The sequence below is a fragment of the Saccharomyces kudriavzevii genome (assembly GCF_947243775.1).
Source record: "Saccharomyces kudriavzevii IFO 1802 strain IFO1802 genome assembly, chromosome: 16".
Taxonomy (NCBI): domain Eukaryota; kingdom Fungi; phylum Ascomycota; class Saccharomycetes; order Saccharomycetales; family Saccharomycetaceae; genus Saccharomyces; species Saccharomyces kudriavzevii.
Genome location: NC_079287.1, coordinates 570,777 through 593,809, shown reverse-complemented (window position 1 = coordinate 593,809; position 23,033 = coordinate 570,777). Strand labels below are relative to the sequence as shown.

Sequence of the window (23,033 nt, the reverse complement as noted above, 5' to 3'; positions counted from 1 at the left end):
TTCGAGATTACTAACCAACCGATGCTGATAGAAAAAGGTGGCAAACATTGGGGGCGGTCTCTCCGGCAATCGCAATATATCGCGTTCCACGGGGATGAAGACAGAAGAAGCATCTGAAAATCGAGCCAACACGTAAAAGTGTAGACTGAATAGAGATTATTAGATGCGTAAGGTGTTTTATATCGGCACGTGTGCGACCCTTGCCATTATATTCACGCTATATCAAGAACGCATATGGTTGATTTGGAGCAAGAGTTTTCGCTCGGTGGCCGTTGTCTGGCATTTCATGGCCCTCTTATGTATGAGGCGAAGATCCTGAAGATATGGGATCCATCTTCGAAAACGTATACGGACATTCCTAATGACAAGCCAGGTGTTAACTTGCAAACAGCGAAGGAAATGCAGCCACAGAAACTGGGAGAAGACGAAAGCATTCCGGAAGAAATTATCAACGGGAAGTGTTTTTTCATCCATTACCAAGGTTGGAAGTCCAGTTGGGACGAGTGGGTTGGATATGATAGAATACGGGCTTATAACGAGGAGAATATCGCCATGAAGAAGAGGCTGGCCAACGAAGCCAAAGAGGCCAAGAAATCGCTTCTGGAGCAGCAGAAAAAGAAGAAATTTTCTACCAGTTTGGGTGGTTCCAGTAATGGTGGCAAGAGAAAGGGTGATGGCCGTTTGAATGCTGGTATAAGCAAGAGTGCGTCACAAGGTTCTTTAGCATCTTCCGTGAGTGGAAGGAAAAGCGGGAGAAGTTCCGCTAATTCCCTCCATCCAGGCAGTTCTTTGCGCTCTTCCTCAGATCTAAATGGCAATGATGATCGTAGACGATCTTCTTCAATGTCACCGAATATTTTGCATCACATAGCTGGCTATCCTACGCCCAAGATTTCCTTACAGATTCCCATAAAGTTGAAGAGTGTGTTGGTTGACGATTGGGAATACGTGACGAAGGATAAAAAAATTTGCAGATTACCTGCTGATGTATCTGTTGAACAGTTATTAAACAAATACGAGCATGAAGTAAGCCAAGAACTGGAGTCGCCAGGGTCGCAATCGCAGTTGAGCGAGTATTGTGCCGGCCTCAAGCTGTATTTTGATAGAAGCCTAGGGAATATGCTTTTATATAGATTAGAACGGTTGCAATATGACGAACTTCTGAAAAAGTCAGCAAAAGACCAGAGCCAATTGATACCTATTAAAGTTTATGGACCCATCCATTTGCTAAGATTGATAAGTGTCCTACCAGAGTTAATATCGTCCACAACGATGGATTTACAAAGTTGTCAGCTTCTAATTAAACAAACTGAAAACTTCCTGGTATGGCTATCGATGCATATGGGCAAATATTTCAATGACAAGGATCCAAACCGTAGTGACGACGCTTTATACGTAAATACGTCTAGTCAGTACGAAGGAGTGGCGTTAGGTATGTGAACCATCTACCTTAGGTTTCAAGATAATTCATAATAGTTAATTCACCTGTATTTATACAACAATGCTTCACAAAATCATGGAGTGTATACGTATGAGGTTGATTAATATGCATGACGTTTTGGAGAAGCGACCATTCCGGGCAAAACGTGTTCTAACCGACTGTAAATCAACGCACACGTTGTTTAGCAATGATTTTATTCTTGTTCACCAATGCCACCCATTGACCTTTTCAAGATTTTTCAGGTGATAGAGACTGTTACCTCTTTTCTTTATGCTAGAAGATGGTGATTGGTCTTATGAGGTGTCTCGTCCCTCGCAACATCACTTTTGTCTCATTATTTATGGGGTCCGTCCACCGTTTCTTACTTCACGTGCACTACATTAGGTTCTTATACGCAGCAAGAAACTCCCTACTTTCTACATAAGAACGGGCTAAGTTTCTGACAGAGGTTTTTTGTTCTATATTCTTGGCCTATTGAGCAGATTCCTGTCCGGAATTATTATACCGACTTGCCTCCCGCATAGAAGTCTATGCAAAGGGCGCTTCAAAGTTTTTCCCTCCATCTTTTCAGATGTGCATTCCTTCGTATTGCTCCATATGTGCTGCTATGAACTGTCTGAGAATCCTAATCTATGTGTAGTCATCACGCTCAATATCAATCGCACTATCACAGAACCGACGAAATGCGGGTTTTTTTTTTGCGAGTTGACTCATCTATGCAACATACTTGAAATAGTACAATATGCGTAATTATATAATCTCGAATGAACCCTTATCCTGCAGATGAATCCTGCGGATTCATCTGCAGCGCGCAGTACAGGCGAAAAAGGGTCCTGCGAAGTCAAAAAACGCCTGCACAACAAGAGATAAGTTTATGCATAAATAAAATCTTTTTTTCGCGTGGGTAACTCAAACAAGTTTGGGCAGTGGCATAAATTAATGACTAGGTAGGTACTTTTAAATGGGTTAGGGTATTTTCGTGACTGTGAGATGAAAAGCGTTGAAGTCGCAGTAGTATTTATTGTAGTAGCATTTTCGCTGCAGAGTTCATTTACGCTCTTAACTAAGGGAGCAAAAGGAAGTAGCGTGGAGAAAGCAATTGATATCAACTGTGTTCACATTGAGATATGACCCACATGCAAGGGCACTACTGTGAAAAAACAATTTCTTCCTAAGCTCAAATATTGTAGGGTGACGACAGCTATTGTGGAAGATTAAGTTCTCAAGCTACACAAAATGTACTGGATTGATCGGTGGAATCTGTCGACAGAATTGATGGATGTTGCATACCACACCCCAATGAGTGCATATAAGCTTTGCTTGCCAGTCTTAAACCAACAATCACTACTTTGTTTGGGAACAGCGAGCATTCCGTTGCTCACGAAGATCTCTATACGAAGACAATTCTCATGGAAAGTATAGCAGCAACATTGAATACCTTCTGAAGGACTCTCCAATTTAATGATTCGCTTTTGCCAGTATAATGATTGCCGATGCCCGCTAACAAAGCTATTGTACTTTTTTCTGGAATTTAGATAAGAGGCAATCTTTTATGAACGGTTCAGTGGGGCAATGTGATGGACAGTACATACAATTTCGCCGAAATCTTTCCACTGGACTGATTTATAGGGCTTTTTAAGGATCCTAAGTAGTTAAAAAAGTAGTTAGTTCTGTTTTGTTTTTCCGTTCTGCCCTTTTTCATTTATTTTTTTCATTTTTTTTGGGTTGCGAACAGCTTCTTTGAATAATTTCAGAAGCTATGTTGACATTTCAAAATTCGTCCAATATGTTCGCTCTAACCGAAATAAACAACAGAGTAGTGAGTGTAAATTAGCATACCAACATCGCCAAAAATGCATACTAAAGAATTTTCTAGCAAGCTTCGGAAGAGGGAAAACGAAAATGATTTATCACCGAATTCAAGCTCTTCTTCCGTCGAAAGATTTAGGTGCCCCCATCCTGAATGCAATAAAACTTTTTCACGCCAAGAACATTTATCAAGACACAAGCTAAATCATTGGCCAAAAGAAATATATGTTTGTTCTTTCGTACTCCCTACTACAAATGCCCCTTGTAATAAAACATTTGTAAGGAAAGACTTACTGATCAGACATGAAAAGAGGCACTCAAAGGTGAAAAATAGGTTAATCCGTGCAAACAAGGAACAGGCTTCCTCAACAGACAATTCTTTTTCTAAACAATTGCCATATAACCCCAATGAAGCGGCGATTTCTGCGCAGAATGCTCCTTCTATGGCGAATCCACTAAAGAATTCTGGAAGCCCTCTTTCAGTTATGCCCATATCGAAGTTACGTCCCTTTCTTCAACAACCACAGCAACCACAGCAACCACAGCAACCACAACAACCACAACAAGTGCAATTTCCACAACAGCTGCGGGCACCGTTGCAGCAACCTATATTGCAGCAACAAATGCATACGCAGCAGGCAAGCCCTACGCTTCCCTCTTATGATCCTCGAACAAGAGGCAACGGTCAAAATAACCAATTCTTCAATTTGCTATTTGATAACCGTGTCGGCGCTAACACTTTCGAAATGGAAGGACCTAACAGTAATAGTAGCAACAATGATCAGAGTATAAATATCAACCCAGCTATACAGCAACGATATCAAGATAGAACTATCCCAAATACTGCACATCAACAATCATTTCAGCCATTCCCTCAGGATCGGCTACAAGAACAATATTTTCAGCAGCAGAAGCTTACTCCACAACAACAACAGCAACAACAACAACAACAGCAACAACAACAACAACAGCAACAACAACCGCAACAACTGCAGGTACCACAACAGAATTTATTTGCAGATCAATTGACATCTTCCTCTAGCGGTGCTAATTTGTCCATTATGCAGGATCTTTTTTCAACAAGTTTTTTGAATAGCGACCCTTTACAATCGTTCATGCAAGAGCTTTCTGAGGCTCCACAAGTAAATATCGAAGATACATTTTCGGGCAAGACCACAGTCCCAACCGATGAAAAACGCCTTCAACCAGGTGAGAAATTTCAGCATCCTCCAGTTATGTTTGACTTGCAACAAGAAGATGTTAAAATACCTAAAGCTCAACCAAAGTTTAGTGATAATCCCAGTACCTCAGTAAAGGACAACATTTCCAGTCAAAAGCTAAATATAAACAAACTAAAACGGACATCTTCCAAAGATTCTGGGGTGGCAAGAAATTCCTCTCTAAATTACAAAGAACAATTGCGCCATTCAATGAAGAGCGTCCCGTCGTTTTTCCATCCTCATCCTACAACAAAGTATAAGATATGTAAAGAGAAGTGTCAAGAAATGTTTGCGTTTGTTCCAGAACTGCGCTACGTATCAATTGACGCTATACACAAATCGTTAAAGTCATTTTGGTTGAATTTTCACCCACAATACGGCCTACTCCATAAACCTTCCTTCCACGTGGACAAACAGCCTGCGATTTTGAACTTGGCCCTAATCATGACTGGCGCAAGTTTTCTGGGAAGCGAATATCGTGAACAAATTAGTGATCCAATTTGTGGCCCTTTAAGATGGATAATTTTTTCTCATGCTGATTTTCAACCGCCTTCCAAGACTTACATTATTCAAAGTTTACTATTAGTAGAGGGATACGAAAAAACCAGTACAAATAGATATTTACACGAAAGGTCTTTCTTACACCATGGAACAACCATCCAATTGTTAAGGCGAACACCTTCCTTAGGTGGCCATCCATTAATGGTTAAGACTGGCAAAACTTCGGGAGAAAGTCCAATTCAGGACCCGCAAGAAGTTTATAAAAGGTGGATTGATTTTGAAATGCTGAAGAGAATAGCATTTTACGCATTCTACATGGACACTACGCATGCCGTAGTGTTTGGTTATTGGAATTTATTCATAAATAGCAACCAGATTCAACTAACTTTACCTTGTCCAGATCAAGTCTGGGAGTCTTACGATTTGAGCTACGAAACTTTAATGGAACATGGGTATGGCAGTACAAAAAGGGATGAGAATAACACATTTTTGTCTGCATTGATGCAATTAATGAAAAACGTCGTTCAAATCTTACACAACAATAATATACAGAAAAACAAAGTTAATAATGGTGGCAAGGAGAGTAGCCAAATAGGCTTAGAAGATACTACAAACTGGAACATTCAAAGTCTCTTCGGTAAAAAGATTCTTTTAGCAGGGATAATTTCAATTTTATTTCAGTGCCAGGAGGAAGTTAATGGTGATTATTTTATCACGAACTTCAGAGGTGGCATTACTGATCATCTAGGCCTTTCTTGGAAAGACATTCTATCTTTTGCAATGAACTATTGGCTTCATGAAGTTCAAAAGAGTTGTACAGATCCGAAAGCATGTAGAATAAATACCCCCCCTGAAGAGGCCTCAAGGAACGATGAAAGTAAGCAGGACAACGGAGATGAAGCAGACGATGATGATTTAGACTTACTTTCCTCCGATAATCCTTCTAATTGTAAAATACCCGTCATTCATATTTCTCAAATCGTTTTACGTATTCTGCATCACGATTATTATATATATGCAGGAGCGCCTTGGAGAATGAACGTTCCAATTGGCCGCGACGAATACGACATGATCAGTCGGAGGATTCTCCAATTCGCAAAAGACCCCTACAACGGCGGTGTAGCTGTCATTTACGCTTTCCAATTTTTGTTTGAAATGTTTATCATCAAAGAGAATAGCTTCCCAGTTGTTGTTAGAAATTACAATGTGAATTCTGATCCCGTATTTACCAGGCCATATGCTATTGCATTAACTTCGCTTCTTATTTGGTCATGTAATTTTGCGCTGCATGGATGTGAAGTCAGCATATGGAACAATGTGGATGCCTCGAACAAGGAGTGCTCTCAGTCAAAGGACAGCAATAATAAAAGCAAGATTAGCCCCGGCGGCGATAATGGATCGGCGATTGCAAAGAACAACTTGAAAAAGAAGGAGAACTACCTTCCTATGGAAAGTTTTGAAGTATACTTGTTAAGAATGTACCAAAACTTGTATGTAGACAGCTCACTCGATGTACTTAGCTTTCAAAATGAAATTTGGGCAAAAGCAAGTATGCTACAGCAAATTTCTAATACCCACTTTTTATGTGGGATGATGCAATTTATGAGGGATACTTTTAGCAAGAGTTACTGGGATTTAGGGCGCGAATTTGGGAGACTCTTCGATAACTGCTTAGAGAGGAGTCTGGGGAAAACGTCGCCCACATGCCATAACATGTTTGATGTTTAGTTTATATTCTTTATAATGATAATTTAGCCTGTTTATTGTGAAAGCAATGGAGTGATCATAAAACTTCCACAACTGGTAGATTGTAGAATTATTAAATACAAACTTATCATGTATATAACTGAGATTCGTGTCATGTAGGAGGAGGAATTTTCACTATCTGTCATTCCTCTGTAAGCGGTTATGAAAATTTCTGTAGAATCGATTTAGGGGAGCACTGCGGGCATGCTGAAAAAAAGTCTCGAAACATGCATAAAATCTCAAAACTACTCGACATTCGAAGCAGAGGAAGTAAACGTTAAAGCATAAACATACGCTACGGCCCCAACACGGACTTGTTCATTTTGTCTCAAGGTTTGACCTCTCAGCTTACCTGAATTTCAAGTTTTATCTACGAACTCGCACTTGCTATAACTTCAAGATAACTCCAATCCCTTCTTTGTGAACCGTACTTTTTGAAGAATCATATAACTCTCATACTTTGACTTGATAGTATGCAGCTTTGCTACCGACATTAGAACTTATTATATTATTATGGAACAAGTCAACTCGAATAGTGGAAAGAAAAAGCAGCAATTAGAAGTATTCAGGTATTTTGCAAGTGTGCTGACGAAAGAGGGCACGCCTATTTGTATTAGTAATGATAATATGCCTACATCGAACTCGGATAACTCTAAAGCTTCAAATCGAAAATCCAATATGGGCAAAGTTACAGGTGAACTAATTTTAACTTATGATGATTTCATTGAATTAATATCCAGCTCAAAGACGATATACCCCAAGTTCACAGATCACTCGTTTAACTTGAATCAAATACCTAAGAACGCATTCGGATGTATTTTTTTTGCTATAGATGAACAAAATAAGGGATATTTGACCCTAAATGATTGGTTCTATTTCAACAATTTACTAGAATACGACAATTATCATCTTATTATTTTATATGAGTTCTTTAGAAAATTTGACGTAGAAAATATCAAAGCGAAACAGAAAAAAGAGCTTGGTAGTTCGTCGTTTAGTTTAAAGGCGGCCGATGATAGAATTAAATCGATAAATTACGGCAATAAATTCTTAAGTTTTGACGAGCTTCTTTTAAATTTAGACCAATTCAAAGAAACTATTCGACTGCTGCATGAATCAGTTGACGACGATTTTGTGAAAGATAACAAGTTACTACTTGACTGGCATAACTTCCAATTTTTGAAATTCTACAAATGTTATCATGAAGATGAAGCGTTTTTGAGCTTAAATTCTCTGGTTACCATTTTACAAAATGATCTTAAGAATGAAAAAATATTTATAGGGTTTGATAGATTAGCACAGATGGACTCACAAGGACATCGTTTAGCTCTAAGCAAAAATCAACTCATTTATCTTTTAAGGTTATTTTATTCTCATAGGGTGTCCGCGGATATCTTCTCCTCTTTAAATTTATCAAACACTGAACTATTGAAATCAGACAATAATTCTATTCCATACAATGTGTTCAAGGATGTATTTTATTTATTTCAGAATTTCGATTTACTGAACCAGCTACTGCACAAGTACGTTACTGAAAATAATTTGACCGAGCAAGAAATTAAAGAACAAATAATTACGAAAAATGATTTCATGACAGTTTTAAATGTCCAGTACAACAAGGTTAACAATATTGTTGAGTTCTCTCCTTCCCAAATCAACCTGTTGTTTTCTATCGTTGCAAATTCAAAAGAAAATAGAAGATTGAGAAAGAGGAATAAGGATCGAGACAGTGAGCTCCTGAAGGATCATCATTATGATTCAGAAATTGATTTTTTTATCCACAACGAATATTTACATGGGATAAGCAAGTCAAAAAAAAACCTGCAAAGCTTTAATGACTACTACCACGATATGTCGGACGGTTTTGATCAGGACTCTGGGATTAAAAAAGCTTCTAAGGCAAGTACTGGTTTGTTCGAATCTATGTTTGGAGGTAAAAACGATAAAGCAACCATGCTTTCTGACTTAACGATTGAAGATTTCATGAAAATTCTAAATCCAAATTACTTGAATGATTTAGTTCACCATATGGAATTACAAAAAAACCAAAACGAATCATTGTACATTAATTATTACTTCTATCCTATCTTCGATTCGTTATACAACTTTTCCTTAGGTTCCATTGCAGGTTGCATTGGGGCAACTGTAGTGTATCCAATTGACTTCATAAAAACAAGAATGCAAGCTCAAAGATCGTTAGCCCAATTTAAGAATTCAATTGATTGTCTGCTGAAGATTGTATCGCGTGAGGGGATAAAGGGTCTTTATTCTGGTCTTGGGCCGCAATTGATAGGGGTCGCTCCTGAGAAGGCGATCAAATTGACTGTCAATGATTTTATGAGGAACAGATTGACGGATAAAAATGGCAAGCTGAGTCTCTTACCTGAAATTATTTCGGGCGCTTCGGCGGGCGCATGTCAGGTTATATTTACTAATCCATTAGAAATTGTAAAGATCAGGTTACAGGTTCAATCTGATTACGTTGGTGAAAACATACAACGGGCTAATGAAACAGCAACCCAAATTGTTAAAAGGCTAGGATTGAAAGGTCTGTATAATGGTGTAGCAGCCTGCTTAATGAGGGATGTTCCATTCTCGGCCATTTATTTCCCTACTTATGCACATTTGAAAAAAGATCTTTTCAATTTTGATCCGAATGATAAGACAAAGAGAAGCCGATTGAAAACGTGGGAGCTTTTGACTGCCGGTGCCATTGCTGGTATGCCGGCGGCCTTTTTGACTACACCCTTCGATGTCATAAAAACAAGACTACAAATAGATCCTAGAAAAGGTGAGACAAAGTACAACGGTATTTTCCATGCCATTCGCACTATCTTAAGGGAAGAGAGCTTCAGAAGCTTTTTCAAAGGCGGTGGCGCCCGTGTCCTGAGAAGTTCACCTCAATTTGGTTTCACTCTGGCCGCTTATGAATTATTCAAAAGTTTTATTCCCTCCCCTGATAATAAAATGAATAACAAAGGAAATTGCAAGAGATTTTGCATAGGCGATGACACAGGTAATGAAAAGACAGTAGCTGATAACAAAAATGAGCTCACGCGGCAAAATATTTATTCCGAGGATGGAAAGCATGCTAATTATTACTATAAAAGTTGCCAGATTGCGAAAACATTCATTGATTTAGACAATAACTTTTCTAAATTTGATCCTTCGGTTTACAAAAAGTTTCAAGAACATCTAAGAGGTATTAATGAATAGCGTTCTTTTCTTCCTCAATCTCTGTATATATATGTATGTATTTGTTAGTATTTTCAAAACAGCACCATTTTTTTTCTTTGGAATGTGAAAAGTTTTCTCAAAATTGACTTCATAGCCATTCGCTAATCAAAATAATACATTAATGGGTTCTCTTTCATATGTTCAATCAAAGAATTCAACGAAAATTCTCTATATTTACAATCGGCAGCCATGTCCGATATATAAACATAATGTACCTTTTTTTAGGCGTACGCTTTATTTGAGTAATGAGAAGAAGCCTAATTTAAGTATGGCCTTCTTGTCATTTCATGCTGTAAAAAAAACTAAAGATAGCGTCGAATATATATATTCTTTATCTACTTTTGTTCTCTTTGTATGTACGTCGACTTACATGTCTGATTAATGAATATACAAGGTCTTCCTGAATAGATAAAATTAAAAGCCTAATGATGCTTATATCCCACCAACTTTCTTCTTCCAATCACTTCGCCAACAGAATAAAACCCTATTAACTGAATACCATATGCACCATATTTTAATAACTCGTTTTTTTGAACGTTCTTCAAGAAGGACAAAATTTCTGTGGGTTTCAGGACAAAGTTAAGACTCTGCTTGTAAATGTTCGAATATACTGATCTAATCTGGGCTATATTTGGTGGTTGAAGACCCTCCTTTAAATAAATCTGCTTTGAAATTTCGGCACCGACCTTACCATAGTATAAAGTTTTTGATGATAGGAGATTTGCTTTAGAAACTAACCCACTTGCATAATTTTGAAGCCTGCCTAGCATGATGGACTGATTGATATACTCAAAGATTCTTGCTGATATGACTATCTCGCTAATTTAGGTTGAAGCAGATAGAACGTAAGGGATCTTCACATTTACTTTTTTCGGTCCTTAAATGGAATCATCCATCTTTCGGGATAATTTTGTGCGTTAAGAATATTTTCATTCAGCCAATCAAAAATAAGAAAAAAGCCGCCCACCAAGTCGAGCCTCCAATATTAATAATGTTACAAAGCATAAACATGCAAAATACACAGGTTCATTATATATAATAAGTATTTTTGATTGTTACGCAGGGAGAGGACAATAGTAGGAAGAACATCAGACACGATTGTTTAGACGGACAGACCTCCTTACACCTTCACCAAGAACAATAACCTTGTCTTCTTGTTGCAGCCTTGACAAAGCTTCTTGAATATCAGAAGAGTCAACCCTATCTTGAGAATGTTCATTAATTTGTTTCATGAGCTCATTAAACGTCAACGAGTCTGATGCCTGGTCCTTCAAAACATTCATGATTTCCCTTGATAAATCCTCTTGCAGCTTTCTCTGAATGACAGATTTTCCCGTTTGAACCAAGTTCATGTCAATTTTACCAGTTTTTGGATCTGTTGCATAATCTTTTATAGCCGATCTGATTAATCTCACAGCTTCCTGAACATCCTCCAATTCGACGACGCTTTTCAATTTCATCTTGGCGTGCGCTTCAGCTAGACGAATCATACTTTCTAATTGTCTTGTTGTGGCAGTGATTCTCTTCTCGTCAGACCTGGAATCATCACCCATTTTTCTCATCCCTACGTATGCACGAACAAGCTCCGTCTTGGCAGCTTCGGTGATTATTGGGTGTATATGTTCCTTTGCATAACTAATATACATCGTTAAAAATTCAACTGGTAGCACATCATCTAGGGATACGTGTTCGGGTTTGTCCTCCAAGTAAAGGTTTGTCAAATGCCTGGCTAGTTCTCTGTCGTTTTTCTCATCAACTTTGTCCAAAACTATATAAACCAGATCAAATCTCGAAAGTAATGGAGGTGGCAAATCAATATTTTCCGTAACAGGCAAGTTCGGATTGTAACGTGAGCCAATGGGATTAGCACTGGCTAGAATGGAGCTTCTGGCGTTAAGCGTTGTGATAATCCCCGCTTTTGCGATAGAAATCGTTTGCTGTTCCATGACTTCATGCAGAACAGACCTCGTAGAATCACTCATTTTATCAAATTCGTCAATACAACAAACACCGCCATCCGACAATACTAATGCACCACTTTCTAAAACAAGCTGCTTTGTATCAACGTCTCTTGTGATATAAGCCGTTAAACCAACAGCAGATGACCCTTTCCCTGAAGTATACACACCACGGGGGGTGATTTTGTGAATATACTGCAAAATTTGCGATTTCGAAGTAGAAGGATCCCCGCAAAGTAAAATATTTATATCACCTCTATAGCGGCCACCCTTTGTAAAAGTCTTGTTCGTACCACCAAAAAGTTGGAGCAAAACACCCTTCTTGACGTCTTCTAGTTCATAAATACTTGGAGCAATAGAGCGCGCCAACAAACTGTACAAGTCTTCTCTAGAGGAAATTTCGCGAATTCTAGCTAAATCCTGATCAGTAATTCGTCTTATTTCTTGAAATTCGTTATGATCTAGCTTGTTTTGCATTAGTTCTTGTTCAATAGTGGATGTGTCAACATCCAATCTTTTGTCTGAAACTTTTTTAATATGAACCACATCAACATATGTTTTATACAATGATTTTAGGACACGTTGCCTGGAATTGGATCTGATAGGAATGGATCTGAATGTGCCGGTTACTTCGATACGATCACCCGCTCTACAAGAATCGACCAATTCATCATACACACATAATGAGATAGAGTGAGGTGTTTGCCCATCAGGTACAAAATCTGGTGTTTCCTGTAACTTAATGACCTGTTTATCTGCGAATGAACACCTGTTATGGATCAATGACATGGAATTAGGTTCATTACAGTCAATACGTTCACATCTAGCAGGTTCTTGTATGACACCTCTATCAATTTCCACTGCCATTGTGTGATCACAAACATTACATTTGAAAAACGCTACTTTCATATCGGGAATGACAGGAGTTGATCTCAGGACAAGGCCTTTTAAATTAATCAGCTTATCGATATCATTCGGATTAAGTTCACGCATACCTTTGCAAGAACCAACATTATAAGGTCTTACTTTATAAAACTTAGTTTCAATTTCGTCCAAATCATAATCTAAATGGTTGTCTACTACCAGGGAAACCATACAGTCTTTTATAGTTTGATCCATAATAGATATGACCTCTTGAGGATAATTCAATAATTGATGGTACAACTCTTCTGTTTGCTTGTAAGCGAGTAGGTTTCTAGCATCCAGGTTTAAATTAGAGGTGCCGAGGTCTCTCATCTCATTGAGCTGTTTGATGTAGTATAGCTCTTCGTCGCTGGTATTGTTTATGAATTCTTCCCTTTCATCAAATATTTTACGGAACTTATATTTGAAAGACATCAAAAAATTGCGGAAATTAGTTGTACACTCCTGTATACTGACGTTGGTACCCCAAATTATTCTCAAGGGCTCGCTGGCTTCTGATGGCGGAGCAGAAGAGGAAGAAGACGCCATAGTATTAATACCAGATCTAGTGTCAAAATCAACAATTCTTCGTGGAGAAGATAGATCAGACGTGTGGATATCATTTCTCCTCATTTGTATGCGATTTTGGCCATTACCGCCCAAGGAAGAGGAGGAACTAGGTAGAGCTCTATCGCTTCTCAAATCAGAATGGTATCTAGACCTCCCAGGAGTATCTGCAGTAGAGCCATCCCTTCCATGTCTCCTTTGAGATTGGAAGACGTCGGAAGTTTGTCGTTGGGAAGAAGATGGAAAGTTTAGTGGCGAAGAACCTATAGCGGCTCTGATATTGCCATCCCCTTGACTTTGGTTCTGGCTATTGTTGCGACCATAGGTATCACCTTGCGATGAAGATGAGTTATAAAACAAAGCTGGAGAAGAAGGTTGTGGTGGAACAGAATCAGGATTTGGTACCGTTGGAGAGCTGGAACTATTGTCCTCTCTTGATGGTGAGCCGGGCTGTTGAGACATTGTCAAATTTTTGAGCTTCCGAATTTCTGTTTAGTTCTTTCAATGGATATATAAATTGAATCTTGACGTTCTATCGAGTTTTGATCGTCTTTCTGGAAGAAATGAAGAAGTGCTCTATCGATGAAATGGAAGTGCTCTTGTAGTCTTTTTTTCCTCTCTATTTTCGAGCCCGCGAAATGCTGTTAAATTTCCCGAAAGAGTAATTTAAGTGTTTGCATTTTTATAATGAGCTTGTAAAATATTTCAAAAGAGCAAGAAATAGGAAATAGTAGTTGGCTGTGACTAAAATGTAACCGGCCGCGTTGTGTAGTACTGTCTTTACATGAGAAAAGTGTAGAGTTTATTGAGGAACCTTTTGGTGAAATTCTAAGAAAGATCAACTACTGGAGATGGTATTGAAGACTCTGCTTAGATATACCAGTAAGTAATCAATCTATTTGTATTTGTCTATATACTAATGATCTGTTTGAATCACGAAGACAGGGTTGGTGGATTTGCATTGGCTCGGATGTTCTCCCAATTTTGCGCGTCTTTGATCTCCCATTTGCGGGGTAGATCACCCTTTCCTGAACCTCTGATGGCGTATTCCTTTATAGTGTTCTTAATTGTTTGTTTGTTGTATTGTGGCAGGTTCTTTTGAGCTATTTCGGTCACGGTCCCCAAGGAAAACGTGCTATCTTGAACGCCATCAAAAAGCCGAAGTAAGTCCTTAAAGTCTGTGATCATTGCTTTCTGTTTCTTTTCGGGGCTTTGAGATTGGCTTGAGTTTGGTGTTTGCCCGTCGGAATGACTTCTCTTGGAAGGTAATACTCGAGGCTCTTTGAAAGGATCGATTGGTCCATTAGCTTCTATGAGTACATCCGCCCTAATTTGTTGAAAATATCGTTTATTTTCTTCAGATAGGTTTTCAAAATCCGATTTTAGACATATTGTTGGTATCAGAGGACCTACAAATTTTCTCCTGGCGCTAGATAAACCATCCACGTCACTGTTCTCTTCCGTATCTAGGAATCCGTCAAATTCTCCTTCGCTAGGGGTGTCTTCATCTTCATCTTCCTCTTCCTCCTCACCACTTTCTAGGTTGTCGACTTCACCTTCTTCTTCTTCGTTGACCCATTCTACGTCAGAATCGTAGTCATAATTGAATCCTGTGCCTTCCGTTGAAAATGGGTCATTTACTGGCAAAGCGAAATCCATAGAGTATGTTCCAATAAATGGAGGCCTCACGTTTTCGTAAAATTTTATGTATTTATGTGGAACTTGTGCGAGTAGATATTGAAGTTCATCGTCGGTCTTCTCCTTCAGTGTCATTTGTTGTAAAACTTCAACAGCCTTGTATTTGGTTTTGTGATCTTTAAGCAACTCTTTAGACTTCAGCCAACTTAAAAGTTCGTCACTGCTGGTATGATTTCTGCTACTCAGCAATTCACCATCTATTTTTCTTTTACTATCTTCTAGTTCTGCTTTTGTTAATTTCCACTTATTACAAACTTTAACTCCATCTTTAGCGTAGAATGGCAGGAAAAATTTCTCGTAGTCAGATTTTTCAACCGGAGGTGCATTAGAATCGCTAACTTTTTTGAAAAAGTTACCAATGCGTGATTGTGCTCTTTCTTTGGCCTCTTCCTTTAAACGAATCTCTTGCTCTTTTTTTGATTTTTCCTCTTCTTTTCTTCTCTTAGTCTCTAATCTGGCTTCTTCTTTCTGTTTTTTCAATTCAGCACGCTTATGTCTCTCTTCCTCCGTCTTAAGCTCTTTCTTGCGCCTTTCTGCTTGACGTAATAACTCTTTTCTGTGCTTTTCTTCTTCACGTTGTTGCCTTTTCAGTTCCTTTTCCATTTTGGCATTTTCTTTTCTCATAGTGGAGGGTTCTTTCTTAGAAGATGGAGAGGGGCTTTTGCTTTTTGACTCAGAAACAATTGATAAGGCTTCGCCAGGCCTCTGTTTGTCTGCGTTTCCATCAGATCCTATACTTTCCTTGGGCACAGTTTCGTTGCCTGAAGGCTTGCCCTCTACACTGACTTTCGGGGACGCCGCCTTCGTTTCATCTGCGGATTCTCTGCTGATGCTTGTAACGTTCCTTTGCTGTATGGTTTCAACCGTACCTTTGTTAGCATCCTCGTTAGGGTCATCCAAAGTAATGACATTGGCTTCTTTTCTAACGAACTTATTGTTCTTTATCGTAGTTGTGTTCTGGAAAAACGATAATATGCCCTTCTTCTTACTATCATCTTGCACAGAAACTGACGGAAATTGTTGCTCCATTATATATTAATTTTGGTTGTGGTTCTCTTCTTGTTTTTGGGGTTTGTCGAAAATGCAAAGCCCTCAGTTAAAATAAAAAATGAAAAAAAGGAGATTCTTCCCGTCGAGCAGCCAACTTGATGGTGTTTCTATCTTAAAACCAGAACTAATGTGAAAGTTACTTCTTGGTCAATTCTCAATTCTCTCTAATTTTAACGATGTAGATCTTTCACTTTTTTTCAAGTGAAGCCTTTTCACGCGTTTAAACGCGTGAGCATTAAAATAAACCCTATTTGGCACTGCCAGATGCCAATAAATAAATGCTTGTTCACTTATGATAGGAGCCAGATCGATTGAACCCAAACTCGTTACTTCTTATGAATTCACAATTGGTTTACAAGGATTGTAAAATTCATTGGCTCTCACAGCTGAGTCAGTGTTGAGTTTCTTTTACGGCAGATGCTATCGTTTTCGTAGTTAGCGATAATGCAACCTCTCGCTAACTACCAGAATATATGTCAAGAGCTGGCATATACAGAAAAAGTGGGAAGTTCAATTGACAAAAAATCAAGACGAAGGAGGAAAAAATGGACAGCATGAGCAGGGCTACATGTTTGTTTGATGGCTGTCACAGTGTAGTCATTGCGATCAATGAGAACGATATAATAAGTCTGCCAGAGCGAGTGTATGGCCATTTTAAGTTACTAGAAAAGAGAACTGGGCAAGACGTTTCGCTGAGCGAGAGCAACTTCCTAGTTGTTCCAGATGTCTGGGACTTCGATAATGTTGGTGTATCTAGGGAAATCCCCTCTTCCCTCTTAGGGGACTCGGCTGATAATGGTGACTTCGATTTTGACTATGGTAATTCCAGCTGGAAAATCAAAAAGTGCCTCAAGTATTTGATATGTGCTGACTGTGATAAGGGCCCGATCGGAATAATATGCCATGTGCAAGACCAGGATAACAATGAGGAAAAAGTATTCCATCTGTTAAGCCTGCGCAGTCTCCAGATTGGGGAAAACTAGCTTGGTTGGCACCGGAACAAAAGTAACACCGCATACTGTCGAGGAAAAATGTCTTCAGGCCTCCATTGACTCGTTGAGCCGCCTCTCACACGCTGTGGAGACGGCTGCACCATTATCACTTACATTAACAGCACTCTCTTATGTAGGAATATAGGCATTTTGAACGAAGTTTTTGGTGGATGAGCATTACCCGTTTTGTCCGAGGGCAAAGAAAAATTTTGGAAAATTTTTATTAATTAGATTAAAGCTCATGTTCTTTTGGACAGATTGTTTTCTTCTAGTGTATGTAAAGAATTTTCACATACTTTATTTGCATAGTTCAAAGAAAACCCCATCTTTCGTTGTTTTTACCGTCTTAATTAAAAAAGGCAACACGACAGAGTATTTGGAGCAAGAGCATAACTTTACTAATTCTCGAAACACTTAATAATGGCTACTAGAACTCAATTTGAAAACTCTAATGAAATCGGTGTCTTCTCCAAGTTAACGAACACTTACTGTTTAGTCGCTGTTGGTGGTTCTGAGAACTTTTACTCTGCATTTGAGGCTGAATTGGGAGATGCTATTCCTATCGTTCATACCACTATTGCTGGTACACGTATCATCGGTAGAATGACCGCGGGTAACCGTAGAGGTTTGTTGGTCCCTACCCAAACCACTGATCAAGAATTACAACATTTAAGAAACTGTTTGCCAGATTCCGTTAAGATCCAAAGAGTAGAAGAAAGACTATCCGCCCTCGGTAATGTCATTTGTTGTAACGACTATGTTGCTTTAGTGCATCCTGATATCGACAGAGAAACTGAAGAATTGATAAGTGATGTACTAGGTGTGGAAGTCTTCCGTCAAACCATATCAGGTAATATTTTAGTCGGATCATACTGTTCCTTGAGTAACCAAGGTGGGTTAGTGCATCCACAAACAAGTGTCCAAGATCAAGAAGAATTGTCCTCCTTATTGCAGGTGCCTTTGGTTGCTGGTACTGTTAACCGTGGTAGTTCAGTTGTTGGTGCCGGCATGGTCGTCAACGACTACTTGGCAGTCACAGGTCTGGATACTACCGCTCCAGAATTGAGTGTTATTGAAAGTATTTTCCGCTTGCAAGACGCTCAACCAGAATCCATTTCAGGAAATCTACGTGATACTTTGATCGAAACCTATTCATAGATATTGGGGGGGGGGGAGTTCCCTCCTTTCTCGAGTCTGTTTACATTTGTATGCGAAGGGTTCCCCATGTTGCAATAATCTTCTTACGTAGCATTTGTGATATTTTTTTGGTATGACAAATATTTTTTTCTTAGGTTTCTATGCATTTTAATTTTTAGTTGTATGTATATTATGTACTTTTTTAGTTGTTTTTTTTTGCACATCATACTTTTCTATTCTAGATCGAGTTGGTGTCTCACCCGACATAATGTATTTCGTGGTCTTCCGGACAAATTTTCTCTCTGACATGGGTTTCCACTCATTTTTCTGGATATACTAACAAGGCGTAAATATTAGTTATCAGCAGGAGGAACTACACTGTGGCATAATAAACTTCATTTGAACTCGTTTTTTAACAGCCGCGAGAAGATTCTATAGCCCGTACTTAAATCGGAATGTAGAATCTCTTGGCAAAGATCAGTATGAACTAAGGAAACTGATAGAGAACCAATGACACTGTGATAAGGCTTGGCAAAAGCCTGCTCTAGATCTTTATACAAATTTTGTGTATACTTGATTATATTTTGTACAATAAATGGCAACATTCATTGTATCTACATCAAGGGATTAAACCCCTTCATTACCATTGAGTGAATGACGTTACATGTTCTTTTTTCCGGAACTTCTTGAAATACGAGCACCCTGGCCCATCGCTACTGAAATAGTCATAACTCCCTGGCTCTCATTGCCATACATACCCACCCTCATATCCGGAAACAGCTTTATCAAAAGCTAATTGCTCAGGAGATTTTTCCCCTCGAAGAAGACCTCGTAGTGATTTTGAAATGTTGGGACATCGTTCCTTTTCGTACGCCAAAAATTCTTTCCCTATTGTTTTCAGAAAATCGTTGCAAAAAGATAAGCCCGCCACGTCGCTTTCTGTGACAACTCTATCTGGGGAGCCTATGCCAACGGGTTTGAAAGGCACGATTTCCACAGAAAGTTCGTAGTAACCGTTTGTACAAGGAGCGTAAAGCACCGGAAATCTTTTCCTACTGAAACCCTAAATTTGAGCGGCACTTGGTTGCCATGAGATACAGAGTTCTCCAAAAATTCTCCATGTTATATAAGCGCTGGCTGTTGCTGCTCTTTTTTTTTTGCCTAATTTACAGCTAATCTTGTTCATAGAAAACATAGTTATTTCTCCTGATCCAAACTTTCTCCTTCTTTTCAGAGAGTGTTGCACTAAGATTCAATACATAAAAGGACGTCTTAATTAGGCCGTTTTCAACATTTTTAATATACCTAAACTTCGATCTTCAGCGCCAATTAGGATGTGGAAAACAAACACACTAGAATCCATGCTCTGTAGTCCGGTAAAATGTTCCTCACCCAACATAGGGGCGCCATATGCACAACCTTCGAAGGATGTCTCAAACACGGCTAAAAGAGGCGTGCATCTTCCACCATGTTCGTCGATCATGCACATGCACACCTCACTTTCCCCTGAAGTAACTCAGGTTTCATTACCACCCCCAGCTTACCACTACGCATCTTCTTCTCTGCACCAGACAGAAGATCCTGGATGGAGACCGAGTCCCAACTCTATGATCTTCTCGCCGGTTATATCAACATCACAGCCTCTTCCTTTAACGTTCATTGAACGTCAATCTTGTTGCCCTGTTTATTCGACAGCAACTCCCTCATATAGTTCTCAACCTGTGACTCCACCTGTGCAGCATTTTCAGGATGAAAATCATAGAACAGCGAGTAATGAACGATACTCTCTCCCGAATGTCCATACGGGACAAAATCCTGGGACGCTACTATCCCAAACACAGACTGACTTGGATCTTATACAAAAGCAATTGCGTGCTGTGGTAAAACTACGGAAGCAATGCCCTATTTGTGGAAAGGTTTGCTCGAGACCTTCAACATTAAGAACACACTATTTGATACATACCGGAGACACACCCTTTAAATGTACTTGGGAACATTGTAACAAATCTTTCAATGTCAAAAGTAATATGTTAAGGCACTTGAGAACACACCAAAAGAAAGTAGCAAAAAAAAAACATCAGTGAACTTGTCTTATAGAGTGTTGTTTTTTTTTTTGGTGGTTCGCTCGATACGCCTAAGGACGTTCTTACTAAATGAAATGAATATAGATATATATCAACTCCATAAATGCATCGCATATAGTCACTAATCAATGAGCCTGAATTTTCGATTTTGACGGAATGGGATGTTTGCCGTTCAAATTTTCACATCTACAGTGGGTGTGGAATTGTTCTTCTTTTCCACTTGGGCGTGCAACCGAATCACCTGCCTTTAAATTTATATTGTCATTCTTGTTCACAGGAGAATTCCTAGAAATTCAACTTATTCTTCTTGGTGATGTCTTCTATAATTTCTTGAAACTAACAGGAAAGTGCCCCAAGACCTCATTTTTGCCTTTTATGGACACGTCGGCGCTTAAAGATACGATTTGGAGCTCTTTGCCGTACTTGAAATTCCCTGCCGTGACAAAAGCCTATTAAACCTCAGTACCGAAGCGAGTTGGACAACTATCTTTAAACGAAAATAAGTAGTTTGGCGAGTAATCAATTATCTATAAAAAGCAGTTAGATTGGCACGAAGTGAATAAGTATATAATCAATTACTTGCTCCTACAAAAATATGACATTTGTAAGTTCTTCAATTGTTGGTATCTATTCAGTGGGGTTGCGATCATCAATATAAAGGGACAGTAGAACACGTAGTGTTTCGCCATTGACGGCTACAGATGATAGTCAATGCTACACTTCCTCGGCGCCTGATGTGGATAATAATTATTGTTACAATATATTCCTTTAGATCAAGTAAATCGAAACTCGATAACTCTGGGGGGTAAAGAATGTTTTAATGGGTACTGACGATGCTGATCTCAAGAATAAGCCATCTCTAGTGAAAAGTGGGAAATTATTTCATAGCTTATAGCACGTTTCCCCGATAAGGGCAGCGATAAATAAAACAGCGACGTATGGAGATGATGCCAATAGGGGAGATACTATTGCATTTTCCTTTCCATGTGGGGCTTTTTCCGACTCAACTAATAACCTCATCTGCTTCTAGCAATAGGTTTAAGGTCCAATATGAGGTTCGAATATGACTCGACTATTTTTATTGACGAAAAAGCAACTGAGAACAAAATAATATTTACCACAACGCAATCGTGAGTGCTGCAAAGTAGCCTCATTCATATGATTGGCAAACTATTACGAAAAAATATATATATGATCGTTATTTTAAGGGTGGGTTTTGGTAATAAGAAATTTTTTTTCGACTTCACGCTTCTCTCAATCATCATGTTTTTTATTGTAACTCTGTATCCGGTAATAACGAGTCACATGCTACAAAAGATGCCAGGTTTCACTGTCAAAAAACGGTGAAAATTGTCTACGTAATATCTTCCTCTTGTTCTTGCTTTTGGTTATTAGTTGGGTTTTGTTGATATTATAGAGTTTTTAGACATGTTCAGGTGATACTGATGGTCGCATTCAAGGTATTTATTGTTTTGCCCCCTACGCTGTAGCAAAGGTTTGGATTTTATTTGCAGCCAACAAATTTGTCTAGCAAGACTGGCAAGACAGCCTTTAATTATGTAGTTGTTGTAAGCTGATAAAATGATTTACAGAAAGTCCTTGTGTCTTAGAGAATGCTTATTCAGCAATTCCCCACGCATGATTACTCGAAAGAGACAACTCTTCATGCAAGCTTTATTCGAACGCGCAACTTTGCGTGGGGTATTCATGCCGACCATCTGACAAACCGGAGAGCAGAGTGCCCCTGGATTATATAATCGTCTAAAATCGCTCAATAAAAAGGAATGGGCGAATGTTGAGTTAGTACATTAAGTTGAGAAGGAAATGGCTCGCAGAGTGCACTGAACGAATATTGTACTTGGATTAGAAGCAAGTTATTACTACAATGATTGTTTCAAGATAGTCTTAAAGTATTAAGTGGATGATAAAAACGAAAGAAAAGTACTGTAAAAGGTAGTGAGTTTTCAGTTGATTTGTCTGCGGCCTTTGGCTTGCCTATTTGTTTACATTGCAACGGACCGATAAACGGGAGTGTCGCTCAGATCTGTAGTGACAAAAAAAAGGACAGCAATAAATAGTTGATTAAGTAAACAACACCACAACCCCTTCATATGTCCTAAAAAAGCTACAACTTCACCACTTGTTTCATTAAATCTTCACAGAAGCATGACTTGAAGAAGGTAATTTTGCGACAAGCACTGCAAGTTCGGAGCGCCTTAGATTTTAGATCCTTGCCAGTAGAAACTTTACTCTTCCAGCCATTTCCTTTACTGGCAGCTTTAACACCGTTAAAGTCCCTAGATCTCTCTTTCCTATTATCAGAGCAATTTCAATTTTTTCTCCGGTGATGTTGCTGGTTATAGTCATATTGTTAAAGGTTGCCTGCTGTGTGAAATGCTACTAATCGATGCCATGCATATATTAACAAAAAGTATCAAATTTCTTGGAAAAAAACCGATGAATTCATATAGTTTAGTCGGGACACCAAGAAAATCCATTAAATTCCCGAAAATCTTATATTCTTACATTCGTTTCTTAGTTTCATAAGCCATGCAGTGTGTTGAATAACTAAAAACACTAATCCCTTTTTATGAGTTATTATTGCTGGCGTAGAGTCCAAGTTCTGCCTCGGTTTTGCTTTTTCTAAAATGCATCAAGGCTAGCCAGAGCTGTCGCCGAAAAAAATAGCC

General features: G+C 38.8%; 9 protein-coding genes across 9 annotated transcripts; 6 read left to right on the top strand and 3 right to left on the bottom strand.

Annotated features, from left to right (window-relative positions):
• Positions 1 to 234: 234 nt before the first annotated feature.
• EAF3 (Eaf3p) lies at positions 235 to 1,440 on the top strand (the record flags this gene model as incomplete). Its single annotated transcript, XM_056231878.1, has 1 exon — positions 235 to 1,440. One exon carries the CDS (start codon positions 235 to 237, stop codon positions 1,438 to 1,440), a length of 1,206 nt encoding a protein of 401 aa, XP_056085653.1.
• Positions 1,441 to 3,294: 1,854 nt separating this feature from the next.
• SDD4 (Sdd4p) lies at positions 3,295 to 6,699 on the top strand (the record flags this gene model as incomplete). The annotated part of the gene is made up of 1 exon (XM_056231877.1): positions 3,295 to 6,699. The coding sequence occupies one exon, from the start codon at positions 3,295 to 3,297 to the stop codon at positions 6,697 to 6,699; it is 3,405 nt and encodes a 1,134-aa protein (XP_056085652.1).
• A 531-nt stretch (positions 6,700 to 7,230) lies between these two features.
• Positions 7,231 to 9,933, top strand: AGC1 (citrin; the record flags this gene model as incomplete). Its single annotated transcript, XM_056231876.1, has 1 exon — positions 7,231 to 9,933. The coding sequence occupies one exon, from the start codon at positions 7,231 to 7,233 to the stop codon at positions 9,931 to 9,933; it is 2,703 nt and encodes a 900-aa protein (XP_056085651.1).
• A 443-nt stretch (positions 9,934 to 10,376) lies between these two features.
• On the bottom strand, positions 10,377 to 10,724 carry ATP20 (F1F0 ATP synthase subunit g; the record flags this gene model as incomplete). The annotated part of the gene is made up of 1 exon (XM_056231875.1): positions 10,377 to 10,724. The coding sequence occupies one exon, from the start codon at positions 10,722 to 10,724 to the stop codon at positions 10,377 to 10,379; it is 348 nt and encodes a 115-aa protein (XP_056085650.1).
• A 318-nt stretch (positions 10,725 to 11,042) lies between these two features.
• Positions 11,043 to 13,844, bottom strand: MCM4 (MCM DNA helicase complex subunit MCM4; the record flags this gene model as incomplete). The annotated part of the gene is made up of 1 exon (XM_056231874.1): positions 11,043 to 13,844. One exon carries the CDS (start codon positions 13,842 to 13,844, stop codon positions 11,043 to 11,045), a length of 2,802 nt encoding a protein of 933 aa, XP_056085649.1.
• A 471-nt stretch (positions 13,845 to 14,315) lies between these two features.
• Positions 14,316 to 16,109, bottom strand: RLF2 (Rlf2p; the record flags this gene model as incomplete). The annotated part of the gene is made up of 1 exon (XM_056231873.1): positions 14,316 to 16,109. One exon carries the CDS (start codon positions 16,107 to 16,109, stop codon positions 14,316 to 14,318), a length of 1,794 nt encoding a protein of 597 aa, XP_056085648.1.
• Positions 16,110 to 16,675: 566 nt separating this feature from the next.
• DSS4 (guanine nucleotide exchange factor DSS4) lies at positions 16,676 to 17,113 on the top strand (the record flags this gene model as incomplete). The annotated part of the gene is made up of 1 exon (XM_056231872.1): positions 16,676 to 17,113. One exon carries the CDS (start codon positions 16,676 to 16,678, stop codon positions 17,111 to 17,113), a length of 438 nt encoding a protein of 145 aa, XP_056085647.1.
• A 429-nt stretch (positions 17,114 to 17,542) lies between these two features.
• Positions 17,543 to 18,280, top strand: TIF6 (translation initiation factor 6; the record flags this gene model as incomplete). The annotated part of the gene is made up of 1 exon (XM_056231871.1): positions 17,543 to 18,280. One exon carries the CDS (start codon positions 17,543 to 17,545, stop codon positions 18,278 to 18,280), a length of 738 nt encoding a protein of 245 aa, XP_056085646.1.
• Positions 18,281 to 19,593: 1,313 nt separating this feature from the next.
• SKDI16G2800 (uncharacterized protein) lies at positions 19,594 to 20,343 on the top strand (the record flags this gene model as incomplete). Its single annotated transcript, XM_056231869.1, has 1 exon — positions 19,594 to 20,343. One exon carries the CDS (start codon positions 19,594 to 19,596, stop codon positions 20,341 to 20,343), a length of 750 nt encoding a protein of 249 aa, XP_056085645.1.
• Positions 20,344 to 23,033: the final 2,690 nt, after the last annotated feature.